This window comes from Chiloscyllium plagiosum, chromosome 12 (genome assembly GCF_004010195.1).
Source record: "Chiloscyllium plagiosum isolate BGI_BamShark_2017 chromosome 12, ASM401019v2, whole genome shotgun sequence".
Taxonomy (NCBI): Eukaryota; Metazoa; Chordata; class Chondrichthyes; order Orectolobiformes; family Hemiscylliidae; genus Chiloscyllium; species Chiloscyllium plagiosum.
Genome location: NC_057721.1, coordinates 16,021,198 through 16,038,705, shown reverse-complemented (window position 1 = coordinate 16,038,705; position 17,508 = coordinate 16,021,198). Strand labels below are relative to the sequence as shown.

The window sequence follows — 17,508 nt, the reverse complement described above, 5'->3', positions numbered from 1 at the left end:
GTACAATTGTAGAGGCGAAGGTCCTGCTAACTTGGTCCTCTTACCTGCCTCACACACAGTCACACCTTCCTGTTCCTGACCACTGACCAAATCAGGAGATTCTGTCCTAAGTACCCAACTTGCCCACTCAGCATCCATTCTGTAAGCGGCCTGCTCAAAGCCTGCTCCAATGTTACTGACCATGAGACATAATGCAAAAGTATGTCTGCATAACTTTAAAAGACATGCTGATTGTACAATCACAATCAGAATATCTGAATGGTGGTATAATGTTTGATATTCCATCTTATCCCAGGATCAGTTGAAGCATGACATGCTGCTAGCAGCATACTGCTCATTTGTAGCCAGATGGCTTAATGGTAGCCTTGACATTGACATGCCTGTGAATATAATGTTTGTCTTCAACAGTAAGCTGTAATAAACGTCCAATGGGGGATTCTTCAAAATGTTCTCCAGATGTCCACCACCAGTCTCGAGTCTTTTCCACAGCCATCCACTGCCACAGTTAGAAAGTCAAAGCACGGAAAAAGACCCTTCGGTCCATCTAGTTTACACTGACCATGTTCCCAAACTAAATTAGTGCCACTTGTCTGTGTTTGGCCCATATGGTTCCAAACCTTTCCTAGTCATGCACTTATCCAAATACCTTTTAAAAACTTTGTGATTGTATCTGCATTCACCTCTTCCTCTGGCAGTTCATTCCACACACTAACCACTCTCTATGCCAAAACGTTGTCCCTCATGTCCTTTTTAAATCTTTCTCCTCTCACCTTAACTAAAATATGCCCCCTCATTTTGAACTCCCCCCAGGTCAGGGGAATGACCTTTTCGATTCACCTAATCGATGCACCTCACAATTTTATAAACTTCTACAGACCTCCAGTAGGGTATTTTATTTGTCGGAGCAATGTTTGTGATCTCTTGTAATATAAGGAACTGTACGTGGGTAATTTGATATTGAGGAAGCCAAGTGCTTATTACAGTTAGCTATTATAAACAAATATTACATTCACAGGCAGTGTCTGAGCTAACGTAGAGCTGTTAGATGACAACTGAGCTGCGTACTGCTAGTAGCTTTTCCCTTCCCACTAGCTCCATGGATCGAATTCATATTAGAAGGCTGCAGCTTCTGTATGGTTGCACAATAGAAATGCAGAAGTCAGAGACATAGTGAACTGATCCTATAGACCCACAGAATGTAATGGGAAATGCCACTCTATGCCACTTTTCAATGAGGTCCCTTTGATAAGAATTGATGCAAAGTGCAAACAACATTTGAATTTTGGCCCAGAGTCCAAACATATCAAGTACTAAATGTAATAACTAGATAGAATAACTGGATAACACCAAATACATTAGATCAACAATCACTGTGTTTTTCATGTTTTTTTTAAATCATAATAATGCACAGCTTGAAAATATTCTCAATCTCCATGGTTTAAGACAAACAAGGCTCTGCTGTATTAAAAAATACAGCTGGACAAGTAGACAGGGGAAGTTTCTTGAAATTAAACTTCAATTAATATTGTGCAAACGCACTGCACAGAACCAGTTTTAACACAGACAACTGCATTCCCCTTGCTGAGACATATGCTGCATCTTGCAGTGTAGTGAAAAAGTCAATTGTTAGCAATAATTATATCAATATCACAAACCTTACTGCTTAAACCAACAATGTAAAAAGGAAGACCTTCCATACAACATTATTTTCTGCACAACTATTTTCCATTTATACGCCCTCAACACTGCATTTCCAAGTTTACGAACGCGAAACTTTGTAGGAGGTCAGCTCCTGTTACTAGTGCCAGCTCTAAACACAAACGCCATTGTCTTGTGTTCTCTGGGAGAGATTGCATAATGTGCATTTGCTCCCTAAACAATGGGGCAAGTTCTGTCATTGTTATAATTATCTGGTAATGATACAGCAGTATCATCATATATTTGTGGCCATTGCAATCATACTATTTGATCACAATACAGATGTGGAGGCACTGCTGCCAATAGAAGTCCTATGTTGCCGGGTGCCGACAAATAGCTAAAAAGTACCAATCAACAGATTTAAATTTTCTTGTCTTGTCATAAAATACTATTCTCTCAGGACAGACATGTCTAATATCTTATGTTATCAGGAATATTCAAGTATAGGATCATGATGATTTTAGCAAGGTTGCCTTACGACCAATGCCAGAACAAGGTCTTATCATAGCAAGTGAAGCAGATTGATCCTCCTGCAGCCAGTATAGCAATGAGATTGATTCCTCATTCACCTGACTGACAATCTCAGAAAGCCAAATGGCAGTCTCCACTAAGTTGAGCGATGGCTGGAAAGGACAACAGGATTAAACATGAGGAAAAGAAAGAGAGAGTAAAAAAAGTAAGTTTTGTTGACAAAAAAAAAGTCAAGTCTGTGCTGGTGGTGGAAGAAGAGGCCATATAAACTAAAATCTTTTATTTATTTCCCAGAACCACCTAGCCATAAAAGATAGTTTCTGTCATTAAGGAAGAAGAAACCATTTGTATCACCAGTAAGCATTTTGTGCCAGTTAAGGGTAAGAGAACTAATTTGTGCTTCTATCCAACTTAGCACCTTGTCAGCCATGACGGTCCAGAACATGCTTTTACATAGTCCAGCACATCATGACAAATCCTACATTAGCAAACTGCATGGTTATTAAAGGTTCTCAAACTTGCAAAATAATTCATGTCTTGTTGACTCAATCAAGTAGGCAGATCTTTTCTCACCTCAGTTTTCTATGAGCTGTTCAAACATTTTCCTCCATATTATTCCTGTTGCCTATGACAACTACTCATCAAACTCTTATTATTTCAACAAAGAAGTGTAGAGAAGCTGGAGCAACACTAAAGAATTTGCACAGCAGTCAACTAAACGATTTAGCAGTTTGCCAAGTGGAAGTTGTATCAGAAATGAAGCTTAGAATCTACAAGAAACAATGTTGTTAAAATATTATGCAAATTTGGTAAAGATGCTGTGACCAGAGCCAGATGTCCCCTTGATGGGTCGCAACAAAGTTAATTTAAAAGGTATCCCTTTTCTTGGACTAAAAGAACTTATACTTTAAAGGAAGTCAATTTAACCAGACTTTTTTGACTTAACAATTATTAATTACTAAATGCGAGAAGAATTAGCAGTGCAACCTACATACACACAAACTAGGAATAAGAAGTAATCCAAGATGTTAAAACCAAAAATAATTATACAGCTCAGTCTCTGAATTGTTCTCAAAAGAGCAGATAAAGTGACAATGCAGTCATTTCTGGGTTACACCAGTAGAGTTAACAAAGACAGTGCAACTGAAAATTTGAGATTCTTGGTTTCGTAGACAGGTTGCCTTGACTTCTCTCAAGTTGTTTGCAGCACACTGGGTGAGATGATTTTCCTTTACATGCAATACAGGGGCAACTCAGATAGTTCTTTGACTGTGACCTTCATGGCTACCACTCAAATCCAGGATGGTACATAAAGCATTCAGTCCCACTAATCCACTCCAGCAGAAATGAGACTATTTTTTTCATCTTCTATCCTTGTTGCTTCTTCAAAAGGGAAAAAAAATCTGTAGTTTGAGATATAATCCACAGGAGGCAGCTGGCTGTTGAGTACAGGGTCAGAGGCATCTAGTTATCTTGTGGATCAAGAGATCACCATCCACTCTGTTTAAAGGTTATTGGACACGTCAGCTATGACATTCCATCTCTGTGTGAGTGTGTCTAGAAAGCCATTGAATTGATATAACAACCATTTTTGGTTGTAACAACTCTCTTTCTTAAAAGAAAAGTCTATTGGGATTAAGATCTAAAACCATCCTTAGCACTTTAGGGTTCTTACCTGTTGTTGTAACATAGCTAACATTTTGCTACCTTTCAGGGAAAATTAATCATCTCATCCCTAGATGGTGAGTATCTCCAGATAGTAAAGGCACACTTGTTTGCAGAAGTTTTACTCTTGCCATGCAAATATTTTCCTCTAAATGAAGCACTCTGAAATTCATGGACTACACTAAATAAAACTAGATATGCTAACAACAATTGAAAATAATCAAATCTGCATTTATCTCTTTAAAGTGTATTTAAATTTGCAGCATTTTCAAGGTTGATGCAGTAATCTTTCCAGTGTTGTAACAAAACAATATAGCTGGGTGTATATTTTTGCTAATTTCTTTGTGGTTAGTGAACATTAACTAAGAATCCAACAGAGCTACTGAATATTTTTCTGCTGAACGACAAACATAATTAATGAACAATGAAACCCAAGCTAATTCATCGAATCATACAATATAGAACAGGTGCTTTAGCCCATCATGTCTGCATGGACAAAAATGGCTAAAGTTACATTAGTCCCATTTTCCAGCCCATAGCCTTGAATGTTCTGACACTTCAAGAGCTCATCCAAGGACTTTTAAAAATGTTTGTGAGGTTTCCTGCTTCAACTAGGCAGTGCATTCCAGATTCCCGCCACTGTCCACTGTCCAGTGAAAAAACATTTCCTTAAATTCCTTCTGAGGTTCCTGCTTTTCACTTTAAAATAATGTCCCCTTGCTACTGACCCTTCAACTTTAAGGGGACAGTTGCTTTCTGCACACATTGTCCATTACCCTCATAACCTTGTGGTACAGCTGTAGTGTACCAACCTCTGAGTCAGGAGGCTTGGGATCAAGTCCTACATGCTTCAGAGATGTGTAATAATATTTCTGAACAGGTTTATTAAAAAAAAAATCCCCTCATAACCTTATATGCTGCAAACAATCCCCAATCAGCCTTCTCTTCACTAAAGAAAACAATCCAATCTTATCCAGCCTTTCATCATTGTCAAAGTGCTCCATCCCAGTCAACATTCTGGTGAATCTCCTCTGTACCCCTTTGACTGCAATCACATCCTTCCGACAGTGCAGTGACCAGAACTGCACACACTACTCCAGCTGTGGCCTAACCAAAGTCCCGTACAGCTCCAACATAATCTCCCTCCTCTTATAATCTATGCCTGGACTGAAAAAGGCGCATGCCTTCTTAAAGACCTTATTAATCTGTCCTGCCACTTTCAGGTATCTGTGGACAAACAACCCAAGACCTCTCTGTTCCTTTGAACTTCTTAGTGGTTTGTCATTTATTGAGCTGAAAATGTGTTGCTGGAAAAGCGCAGCAGGTCAGGCAGCATCCAAGGAACAGGAGAATCGACGTTTCGGGCATAAGCCCTTCTTCAGGGATCATAAGCCCTTCTTCCTGAAGAAGGGCTTATGCCCGAAACGCCAATTCTCCTGTCCCTTGGATGCTGCCTGACCTGCTGCGCTTTTCCAGCAACAAATTTTCAGCTCTGATCTCCAGCATCTGCAGTCCTCACTTTCTCCTGTCATTTATTGAGTACATGCTGGTCTTGTTACTTCTTCCAAAGTGCATTGCTTCATACTTATCAAGGTTAAATTCCATCTACCACTGATCTGCCGATCTGACAAATAGCTTCTTTCCTCTTCTAACCTAAGACTTTCTTCCCCACTGACAAACACCTGGCCAACCTTCAAGTCGTCTGCAAACTTACTTGTCATCAACCCCACATTTTCTAAATCATTTATATATATGACAAATGATAAGCCACCCAACACTGTTCTTGTGGTATGCCACTAGATGCTGGGTTCCAGTATAACAAACATCTCTGTCTCCAACCACTAAGCCAATTTTGGTTCCAACTTGCCAAGTTACCCTGAATGCCATGTGCCTTTACCTTCTTTATCGGTCTCCCACATGGGACCTTATCAAAGGCATTGTTAAAATCCACAAAGTACATCAACTTCACTACCCTCATCTGTACGTCTGGTCACCTTGAAAAATTCAATCACATTTGTTAGGCACAACCTCCCTCTGCCAAAACCATCTAGGCTCTCCCTGATCAAACCTTGCCTCTCCAAATGGAAATTAGTTCCTTCCTTCAGAATTTTCTCTAATAGTTTCCCGACCATTGAATTGAGATTCACTGGTCTGTCATTCCCTGCTTTACCCTTACCACTCATTGTGAAAGGTGGCAACATCCTTGTAAATCTTTTCTGAACCATTTCACATTTCATAACATCTTTCCTACAGCAGGCAACCAGAGTTGTAAGCAGTATTCTAAAAGTGATTTCATCAATGTCCCGAACATGACACCCCAACTCCCATACTCAGTGTTCTGACCAATGAAGGCAAGCTTGCCAAACACCTTCTTCACCACTCTATCTGTGACTCCACTTTAAAGCGACTATGGACCTGCACTCTTAGGTCTCTTTGTTCAGCAACACTCCCCAGGGCCCTACTGCTAAGTGCAGAAGTTCTGCCCTGATTTGTTTTTCCAAAATGCAGCATCTCACATTTATCTAAATAAACTTCATCTGCCACTCCTCAGCCCATTGGCCCATCTGATTAAGGTTCCATTGTACTTGGAGATAACCTCCTTCCCTGGACATGCCACCTCCCATTTTGGTGTCATCTGCAAATATATTAAACCATGTCTCCTATATTCATATCCAAATCATTTATATAAATGACAAAAAAGTAGTGGACCACATAATTCCATTAGTCAATCTATGCCCTTAGCTCATCTTACTTATAATCCTCCTTGTATTAAGGTAGTTACCATGACAGCAGAAGAAACCTGGAGTAGTTCAGCTTGAACTTATAATTACGTGATTTTTTACTTAAAATCGGGATATACAGCCAAAAGGTGACTATAGATGCAATTTCAATGGCTGTCTGAAGTGAGGCATTCTGGAATGTCACAGAGAACGAAGTATCTAGGAAGCTTCAAAGAGATGGCCTTAAATGAGGAAAATGCATGTCAAACTAAACTGCAATCTTCTGGGAGTTCTCCCAGACTGTGAACACAAAGGGAGAAAAAGCAGCCTGGGTGATAAACATGTTTTGAGATGTTCCCCTTTCAGGAATAACAAGGCTTAGTAGCTAGTTCAACTCTAGCTTCTGCATGTTGGTGGAAGAAGCTATAAATCGAAGTGCTTGCACGTGCCAGTGGACTGAGTTATTTGCAAGCCTTAGCCTGGGCTCAAGCATTAGTGCGCTGTGCAGGTCACATTGCTGAACTGCCAACCAGTCACCTCTGTGTTGCAAGTAAAGAACTCTCTTGCTCGGAGTGCTGCCAGGCTGCTATCATTAAAAGGAAACAGGACAGAAGAATTCCAACTAAATTGCAAGGTCAAGAATATCGAAATCAACTGCTTGATCATCGACAGCCCAAAAGCTGACATTTACATCTCCTAAGTTTTATAATTTTTTTAGACTCATTTCGCATTTGTAGTCTCACATTTAGTAACTAATTAAAACAGACTCTTGTTAAATCAAGGAAAACCAGTAAAATTGGCTCATTTTGAAAGAGATATGTTTGTTCTGTGAGAAAGGTGGGAACTCAGTATGATGCAATTAGCTCAGGGAGCAAGTACATAATGAAAGGGGTGGGGGTGCAGTTCATCCGCCCTTACCTGGGAGCTTCACAATTTGGGTATTCTAAATGTAACCGTCATAACCTGGGGGACCTTGCCCGAGGTCCGATTGTAGCATAGTGCAAGATGTTAACTGCAGTCCTTGAGTGCCACATATCTTTCTGACTTGGATTACAAACTAGACTGTTTTCAATTGGTCACAAATTATATGCTCTGCACATTACACTGTCCTTCATCAGTGCAATAAGTGTCTGAAAATAGCTGAAGGCCTTTCCATCAGTTTAAGTTTGTTGGCAAGAAGACTGTTTTTCAAATATGTTATATTTTTGTGGGATTAGTCAAAACTGCAAAATAAAGAGTTAAACAATTGCATCGGACACGGATGGTATAGATGAAAAACAGAATAATGCTGGTGCTGTTATGTGAATAATGGCTGGCCATCAGACTCTGAATATGCCGACAGATGCTTGGCTCTCCAGCAATATTCCAATTATGAATCATGTAATGGCATTACCATATCTGAAAGAGATATACAGCAAACAATCTTGATTTATGTAAACTTGTATCATGCAACTAAACTTTATCTTAATCCCGTACTTACAGTCCGTTAGGTTACAAATCATACTTAGGCCTTCCAACCCACAAAAACCACAGATAAGGACGACCACCAGATAAAAGCCCATACACAGCCATAAGAACTCGGAATTGGGCAATCAACAAAAAGGACTCTGTGAAAGCCTGATAAAAGTTGATTGGAAGTTGGTTGATGCTTACCACTGTGGAAAAGTGTGCTTTCAATAAAAGACTTCTGAAATATGTGCAGGAAATCAAGGTAACACAATCTTTTCCAAGTACAAGCCAACTAGCAATTGATCACTTTTATGCCAATATAGCACAACATGTTTTTGAGAGGTCAAATGCAGTTGGTAAATGGTGCTGTTGTTTATGAACATACACACGGGCAGCGCATGGATGGTGGATTTAGCTCTACGACGAAGATAGTTCAAAGTGAAACAGCACCACGATTCCCTCATGATCTCCTAATACACACCTACAGAATCATATTGTGCTTCAAGCTGGCTAGACACCAACTAGTGAAGACTGCTACAAAAGTCTGGAAATGCAACCAACAGAAAAAGGAGTATAAGATATAAATTTGATTCCAAATGACAGCTACACATTCTACATTCATGGACAAATGACAGTTTTACTACAATGTAATACTGCTGGTATTTCATGGAAACTATAATATAGTTGAGAGATGACAGCACTGTCAGGAAACAATAGATTTAATAGCAACTTCTCTAAAATTTGTTTACTAACTTGGGTCCTACTTACAATTAAAATTGATTCATTTAAAGGCCATTCGCATCACTGACTAAGCAAAGCAGCCTTAGTTTCAAACTAACAATAACTTCCAGGAAGTCAGCTGCCAAGGTTCAAACTGACTCTGAAGCAAAGCAATGCAAAGTTGCCCCTTTCCGCTCCTCTTGGAAGTCTAACTTTGGATTTGGGCTGCACTTACTCTGGTTGTAAGCGCATCTATAGTAAAACAGTAGTGGATGTATAAAACAATCATCAAACAGAATGAAAGCTGATTCTGGAAATGAGTTGCTTCAAGATGTGATTTACATTTGTGTGATCTTAACTAATGATGGAATAAGCCGCAAGTAAATTATCAAGTCAGTCCGCTACATTATATCTCACATCCTTTGACTGTTATCCTCTATCAGTTGATTATATAGACATACTCCCCCACTTACTGATCCCAATCATTAAACCAGTCAAAAAGCACTTCCCATTGACTGGCCTTCGGGCACTTATGTGACCTGACTGTGATTTGGGTCAATAAATTTCAAAGAAGGACCAAGATTGCAGCATACTGATTTGTCAAGGTGCCTTAACACAGGAGAAGAATAGGTTATGTTCTCCACTGACAACTTTAAACACCTCAAGCTCCTGATCTTAGTTGGGACATTCAAACGAAAGTGTTTTACTACAGCAAGAAAAGAGATCAGAGCTCAAAGCAACTGTGCATGAAATAAAATCATCGACATGACAGCTTGCTTTGAATTAGTAGAGGACAAAGCAGAAACAAGTCAATAAATTCTGCACTGGATCAATTTTCTCTCCATCACCACAAAAGTTAGAATATCTGCTGTTTGAAATCCCTGACTTCAAATTCAATTAACACATCTGGAATATAATACTAGTCAGTAGTGATGGCTAGCACTGATGGTTGGAAAAACCAAAATGGTTCACTAATGTCTTTTAAGGAAGGAAGTTTGACATCCTTACCTGATCGAACCTATATGGACTGTAGACCCAAAGCTACATGACAAACTCTCAACTGATCTATGAACTCAGTTCAAGGGTGGTTTCAAATGGGCAAGAAATGTTGGCTTGGTTAGTGACACTATATCCCATTAAAGAATAAAGAAAAATATTCTTCATGATAAATATAATCTTACTCCCTACCCTGTCAGTATGTTTACTAGATCACACATACCTGGAAGATTGCAGTTTTGAGTCCCTATACGGACAATGGATGATAACAATTTTCTCTTGTGTATCTGGATTATGGAGTGGAAAATCAGCCAGAGGCCTCTCAACATCTTTCCCATGATTCCATCAGGAAGAGTACACATGCACATTAGGAAAAGGGAGGTTAAGACTCTACCTTGTTGCCACATGTCAAACTTATAGATAGAACATAGAACATTACAGCGCAGTACTGGCCCTTCGGCCCTCAATACTGCACCAACCCGTGGAACCATCTGAAGTCCATTTATCCTATGCTATTCCATTTTCATCCACATGTTTATCCAATGACCATTAAATGCCCTTAAAGTTGGCAAGTCTAACACTGTTGCAGGCAGGGCGTTCCACGCCCCATTATTCTCTGAGTAAAGAAACCACCTCTGACATCTATCCAAATCTAGGCTTATGCCCGAAAGGTCGATTCTCCTGCTCCTTTGATGCTGCCTGACCTGCTGCGTTTTTCCAGCAACACATTTTTCAGCTCTGATCTCCAGCATCTGCAGTCCTCACTTTCTCCTATATCTATCACCCCTCAATTTAAAGCTATGTTCCTTCATGTTAGCCATCACCATATGACGAAAAAGGCTCTCACTATCCAACCTATTTAACCCTCTGATTATCTTGAATGTCTCAACTAAGTCACCTCTCAACCTTCTTCTCTATAATGAAAGCAGCTTCAAGTCCCTCAGCTTTTCCTGATAAGACTTTCCCTCCATAACGGCAACATCCTAGTAAATCTCCTCTGAACCCTTTCCAAAGCTTTCACATCCTTCCTATAATGCGGTGACCAGAACTGTACACAATACTCCAAGTGCAGCCTCACCAGAGTTTTGTACAGCTGCATGACCTCGTGGCTTTGAAAGTCAATCACTCTATCAATAAAAACTAACACACCGTATGCCTTCTGAACAACCCTCTCACCCTGGGTGGCAACTTTCAGGGATTTATGTACCTGAACACTGATATCTATTTGCTCATCTACACTACCAAGAATCTTACCATTAGCCCAATAGTCTTTAACCCTGTTGCTCCTTCCAAAGTGAATCACTTCTCACTTTCCCACATTAAACTCCATTTGTCGCCTCTCAGCCCAGTTCTGCAGCTTATCTACGTCTGTAATCTGCAACATCCTCCAGCACTATCCACAACTCCACCGACCTTAGTGTAATCTGCAAATTTATGAACGCATCCTTCTACATCCTCATCTAGGTTATTTATAAAAATGACAAACACCAGTGTCCCCAAAACAGATCCCTGCAGTACACCACTGGTAATCGAACTCTAGGATGAACATTTCCCATCAACCACCACCCTTTGTCTTCTTTCAGCTAGCCAATTTCTGATCCAAACCGCTAAAGCACCCTCAATCCCATACCTCCATGTTTTGTGCAATAGCCTACAGTGGGGAACCTTATCGAACACCTTACTGAAATCCAAATACACTACATCAACCATTTTACCCTCAACCACCTGTTTGGTCACCATCTCAAAGAACTCAATAAGGTTTGTGAGGCACGACCTACTCTTCACTAAATAGTGCTGATTCTCCCTAATCAACTTATTCGTTTCTAGATGATTATAAATCCTATCTATTCTAACCTTTTCTAACACGTTACCCACAACCAAAATAAGGGTCACTGATCTATAATTACCAGCGTTGTCTCTACTCCCCTTCTCGAACAAGGGGACAACTTTGTTTTCCTCCAGTCTTCTGGCATTATTCCTGTAGACAATGAGGACATAAAGATCAAAGCCAAAGGCTCTGCAATCTCTTCCATGGCTTCCCACAGAATCTTAGAATAAATCCCATCTGGTCCAGGGGGCTTATTTATTCTCACACTTTCTAAAATTGCTAACACCTCCACTTTGTGAACCTCAATCACATCTAGTCTAGTAGGCTGCACCTCAGTATTCTCTTCAACAGCATTGTCTTTTTCCAGTGAGAATACTGATGAAAAATATTCATTCAGTGCTACCCTTATCTCCTTGGACTTCACGCACAACTTCCCACTATTATCCTTGATTGGCCCTAATCTTTCCATACTCATCCTTTTATTCATGATATACCTATAGAAAATTATAAAATCATAGTACTGGTCAGAAAGGAGATTATTCAACTCATCATGCCTTAACCAACTCCCTAAAAGAGTGCTCTGCTCATGTTTTATCATGTGAAATTATGAGGCTATTGTAAGAACTGTTGCTGGCTTTGTTATCAGCATGGCTTCTAATAAGACATGCCACATCCTAACAATCCACCTTATTTGTTTTCTCCCTAACCTCCTTCCTCAGTCCCTTGGCAAAAATCTTGAATTTATATGCCCATAAGTTATTGACATTTTAGCCAATGGAAATGGTTACCTCTTAGAATTGTAAAAAAAACTTGTATCAAATTACTTGACAGAACTATTCAAAAGAATAGTCCCTTGCTCAGGCAATACAGAGTCCTTAGCACCAATGGAAATGAATCTCAACAAGGAGTCAAATATTTCAGGAGAAAAAGAGGGCAGATGAATCAGAATATTTTGCAAAGAGAAAGAGTTACTGAAATCTAATGGAGTAGCTAAAATAATGGTAGTTACATTTTAATTTTTTAAAATTTAATTACCTGTTTCAATGCAAATTCCAGACCAGACAGGCCTTTATCCTTAAGAGAGCTACATAACATCCCAACATGTGTCATCCCAGTATAAACATTGCTGCCTAAGTTTCAGTCATTCTCACTGTATCATGGTGTCAGTGTAACATCTTCGCTCAGTCAGCTCTGTGAACACAATGTGCAGTAACAACAGCAACCACAGAACCCAGGCTGTGTGCAACGCTGTGAGGTGCAGCCATGTTAAGGTAGTTTTGTTAATAAAATTAAAAACATCTGTCTCAATGTGAACCTGTGGTTCTTTGTGGTATATGTTACGCAGGCTAAAATATGGAAAACCATAAAGTACATTACTCCTGACCCACATTCCCTTGGATGGACCTATTTTTAGCCTGCAATTATTTTTGAAATACAATGCAACATAAATCTTTCAACATTCAAGACATACACAGCATGTGGCAGTGCCTGGAACCTGTTGTCTATAAGGTTGGTGAAAGCAGTGACAATTAATTATTTCAAAAATTGAATAGGCATGAGAGAAATAAATACAAGTACAAGGCTACAGGGATACATCTGGGAAATGAGGTTGGCTGCATTGCTTTTCAGAGGTCCAGCAGAGGTTTCATGGACAGAACAGCAGTGCCAATTATTACTCTATAAACAGATTGAACAAGACAGAAGGTTTTCATTGCTTTGCTTTTTTTTTAAAAAAAAAAGTGTTTCCAATGGCGGGTTGGTGATGAGAAGACAGAATATAGTTGACAAAAGAATCAGAAATGTTAGATGAGGGGATTTTATTTTCGAAAATGAGTGTTCTGGTCTGGAATGAATTGCCCAAAGAGGTGTCAAAAGAAGATTCAATAGTAACTGTCAAATGAATAAATCCTTCAAAAATAAATTGTTGTAGGACTATGGAGGAAGAAAAGAGTTGGCCCAATTCAATGGCACCCTCAAAGAGGTAGCACAGACACAATTGTTCAAATAGCTCTCTTCCATAATGTAGGATTTTATGCCATCAGGTCCACTATGAGAGGCTTTCGAGGACGTGGAACAAAAATCCATTTCTAGTTCTTCATTCTACTTTGAAATTTCTATTTCAGTGAAATACACAGTGAAGCAGGCGTTTGGTATGCTTTCCTTTATTGGACAAACCATTGAAAACAGGAGTTGGGAGATCATGTTGCGGTTATACAGGACATTGGTCAGGCCACTTTTGGAATATTGTGTGTAATTCTGGTCTCCCTCTATAGAAAGGATGTTGTGAAACTTGAAAGGGTTCAGAAAAGATTTACAAGGATGTTGCCAGGGTTGGAGGGTTTGAGCTATAGAGAGAGGCTGAACAGGCTGGGGCTGTTTCCCCTGGAGCGTTGGAGGCTGAGGGATGACCTTATAAGGGTTTATAAAATCATGAAGGGCATGGATAGGGGAAATAGATAAGGTCTTTTCCCTGGGGTGGGGGAGTCCTGAACTAGAGTGCATAGGTTTAGGGTGTGAGGGGAAAAATTTAAAAGGGACTTAAGGGCAACATTTTCAAGCAGACCGTGGTGCTTGTGTGGAATGCAGAGGAAGTGGTGGAGGCTGATATTATGACAGCATTTAAAAGGGATCTGGATGGGTACATGAAAAGGAAGTGTTTAGAGGGATATGGGCCAATGGCACTAGATTAGGTTAGGATATCTGGTCAGCATGGAGGAGTTAGACCTAAGGATCTGTTTCTGTGCTGTACATCTCTATGATTCTAAGTAAGGTTACATAGCACAAAAAGTTTTACATGTTTCTGTCAAATTTGACAGTATCACCCATACATTAGGAGATTAAGTAGAATGGAATTGAACAGTGCAGGAAAACATCATTCGGCCCATTGAGTCGGTGCTAACTCTTTCAAATACCATTCCAGTTAGTTTCACTCCTTTTGTTATCTAATCCCTTCTTCCTCACATGACACCACAGACATTCCTTCTGTATTTTTCCTCCTCTCCCCTTTCCCTGCCGTACTCCCTTAAAACTACATCTCTAACTTTTTCCAGTTCAGACAAAAGGTCATTGACCTGGAACATTAACTCTGTTTCTTTTTCCTGCAGCTATCGCCTGACCTGCTGAGTATTTCTGGTATTTTTCTGGCCCATTCACCCCCTCTTTTCCCATATCCCTGCAATTGTGGACTCCCTCAAATGGTCTAATTTCCTCCTGAAGGAAGATATTGAATGTATATTCCCCACCACATGAGCCAGCACATCCCAAATGCTATCCACATGCCTAAAAATGATTCTTTCCCCATGTCACATTCTGATTTTTTCCCCCAACTTGCCTTAAAACATGCTTTGTCCAAATATTAAACACTCTACCCAACCAGACTCCAGAGAACCTTCACTACCAGCTTTGTGGAAATTTTATATCTAAGGATTAAATACATTCTTAAACAAGTAATACTACCAAAAATAAACTGACAGCAGTATATCACTGTTTTTGTATGAGTGCAAGGGGCACTTTAAGAAGACTGTGACCACAAAGAGGCTCCTCAAATCATTACAGCTTAATTGAAAATAAACTGAACTTGGAACTGGGGCAAGAACATCATATGGTTTCTGTCAGCTAAGTAATAAATTCATTAGATCAAAAATAACAAACCTAACGAGGCAATCTACAAACCTTTTCCACACAAAGTCCCTTGTTGATTCAAACACCAATTATGTATTCATGCAGATCTCTATTGTCCTGCATGAAAGCTGTGCCCAAATCAGAACACAATAATCTAAGGTTATCTTGCCATACACATCTTTTACAAACCATATCCTGTTCTATCACAGCTGCTTCGGATCAGCACTCTGCTTCAGATACTGATTAAAAACACGTTCCCCCCCCCAAAAAAAAACTTTGTTTTTAGATTACAAACGAGTTCTCCCAAACGCGTCACAAAGTATTTTTTTTAAAAACTCCTTGATCTGAAGTTTTGGTACTTTAGAATTGAGTTGAGCTTGATGAAAGACCCTTTTAAATCAAAAGGGATCCTTGCACTCTCTATGCAGCCAGCATATTTATTCCAGTCCGCCTGACTCATTTATCCCACACACAAGCGGAGTCAGCTAGAAATGTTTTCATCCCTTGCATTTATGCAGCCAGGAATTTCCCCGAAAATTCAAGTGAATAATAAGCCCTGCAGTGGGTTCTGCAGCCAGGTATAATCCAGGGGTTCCAGATGTTGCTTTACACTCGCCCCTAAGGGAGGGACCAAACTTTGCCTATTAACTTGACTGGAACCATAACCCTGAGAGCGGAGAAAGGGAGACTTCGGGGGTAATAGCAACATAAAGTTACATTATTATTCTCGCAAGGTATTCTTTTCTTTAAAATCCCGGATAACGGTCTTTTTAAAAAGGCTGTTCCTGCTCAAGTTTTTTTTGACAGCTCAGAAGGGGAGGGGGAGGAGGAGTTCCTGACTTCAAACTTCAGTGGGATTCTGAATGCACGTAAAATCACACAATGGAAAGAGAGAAAGAGCAAAATTGTGCAAACGTTTCCTCAGTGTGCATATCTGCACTTACCCATCCTGGTGAGCTTGCAAAGGCGAGATTGGTGTCCTAGCTCCTGTGTTGCTTGTTGTTAGTGCTGAGCTCTCTGTCTGTCTGTCCCTGGTTTGTGAGTCTGAGCTCAACACGAGAGAGAGAGAGAGAAAGGCTAGCTGACGTCAGGCTCTATGCCTGTGGAGAAGGATTAAACAAAGTCAACATGAACCCAGCCAAGTACTGAAACGCGGGGGGGATAATGAAATATTACCAGGGTAACCAACCCAAACGTGCAAGCAAAAAAAAAGCACCCTCTGAATAAATAAAAGTGCCACTGAGGGCAACCCCTAGGGTAGCAAGGGGCAAGAACTTGCTGGCACAGTTTAGATGTCACCCAGAGCATCACTGAACTCACGTACGATTCTGTAAACGGTTTAAAACAACGACAGACTGTACACTTCTTGAAATGTTAGACAATTAAATAAGGTCTTGCTGCTCGAGATTAGTCCATATGTGGTCAGCTTTAAATACTCACAATAGGATTTGAGATGCAAATGGATTTTAGTTTTGCTGTGCAGATATTTCCTTCACTCCCCAAATACTTAGTTTCAGGAAAGTTGACCGTGTAGCACCATAACGAAAATCGCCAAAACCAAAATTGCAAAGCGTCTATGGTTTCTACTCGTTAAAACCTTATATTTACATACATTCCTTTTCAACACAAACTGTTGTCATTTTTTGTCAGCTTTTTAATTATATATTTCTCAGTCTGCTATCTTATAATTGCTGGAGCCCATGTAAACTTGTTATAATTACACTCCCACAAGTGCTGATGTATAACACCTCAGTTTTGTGCCTCCCAGTTCCTCAACACGTACTGCAGATCTGTGCTCCAGCAAACACCACTTCTCACCTTCACATTAATGCTTAGATTATCGTGTTAGAACCAGCAATCTATAGATATAGAAGGTTGCAATCCAATGTAAAAGGTAGTTTACATGTCTGTACGTTCTTTGCTATAGCAGATATAAACTCATCCCACAATCCAAACTCCTCATTGACTTCTTTGTTTGAAGTATATACTCAATTTCCCTTAAAGGATGCAATGGTCTCTCATTCATCTAATTATACCTTTAGAAGCTTACCATAAGACATAGTAACCTATTAAGTCTGCTGCACCATTCAATGAGATCATAGCTGATCAGATAATTCACAACTTTATTTTCCTGCCTTATCCCTTACTGATTTAAAACCTGAGTGTCTCAGCCTTGCATATTCTTAATGACCCAACCTCCACAGGCCTCGGTGGTAAAGGATTGCCCATATTCATTACTGCCTGAGAGGAGAGAAAGTGCTTCTTATCTGTCCTTTCCTGACTCTCTTGATGACAATTTTAAATTGATGATGCTTCATCACACCTCAGTCATGGGCAAAA

General features: G+C 39.9%; 1 protein-coding gene across 1 annotated transcript in view; it reads right to left on the bottom strand.

Moving 5' to 3' along the window:
- Positions 1-16,249, bottom strand: part of LOC122555008 (proteolipid protein DM gamma) — a 193,851-nt gene extending 177,602 nt beyond the window's left edge. The window contains exon 1 of the mRNA XM_043700579.1: positions 16,113-16,249. Within this exon, the coding sequence (XP_043556514.1) occupies positions 16,113-16,116 (4 nt within the window). The 5' untranslated portion in view covers positions 16,117-16,249. The remainder of the gene's footprint in view (positions 1-16,112) is intronic.
- Between the last annotated feature and the right edge of the window lie 1,259 nt (positions 16,250-17,508).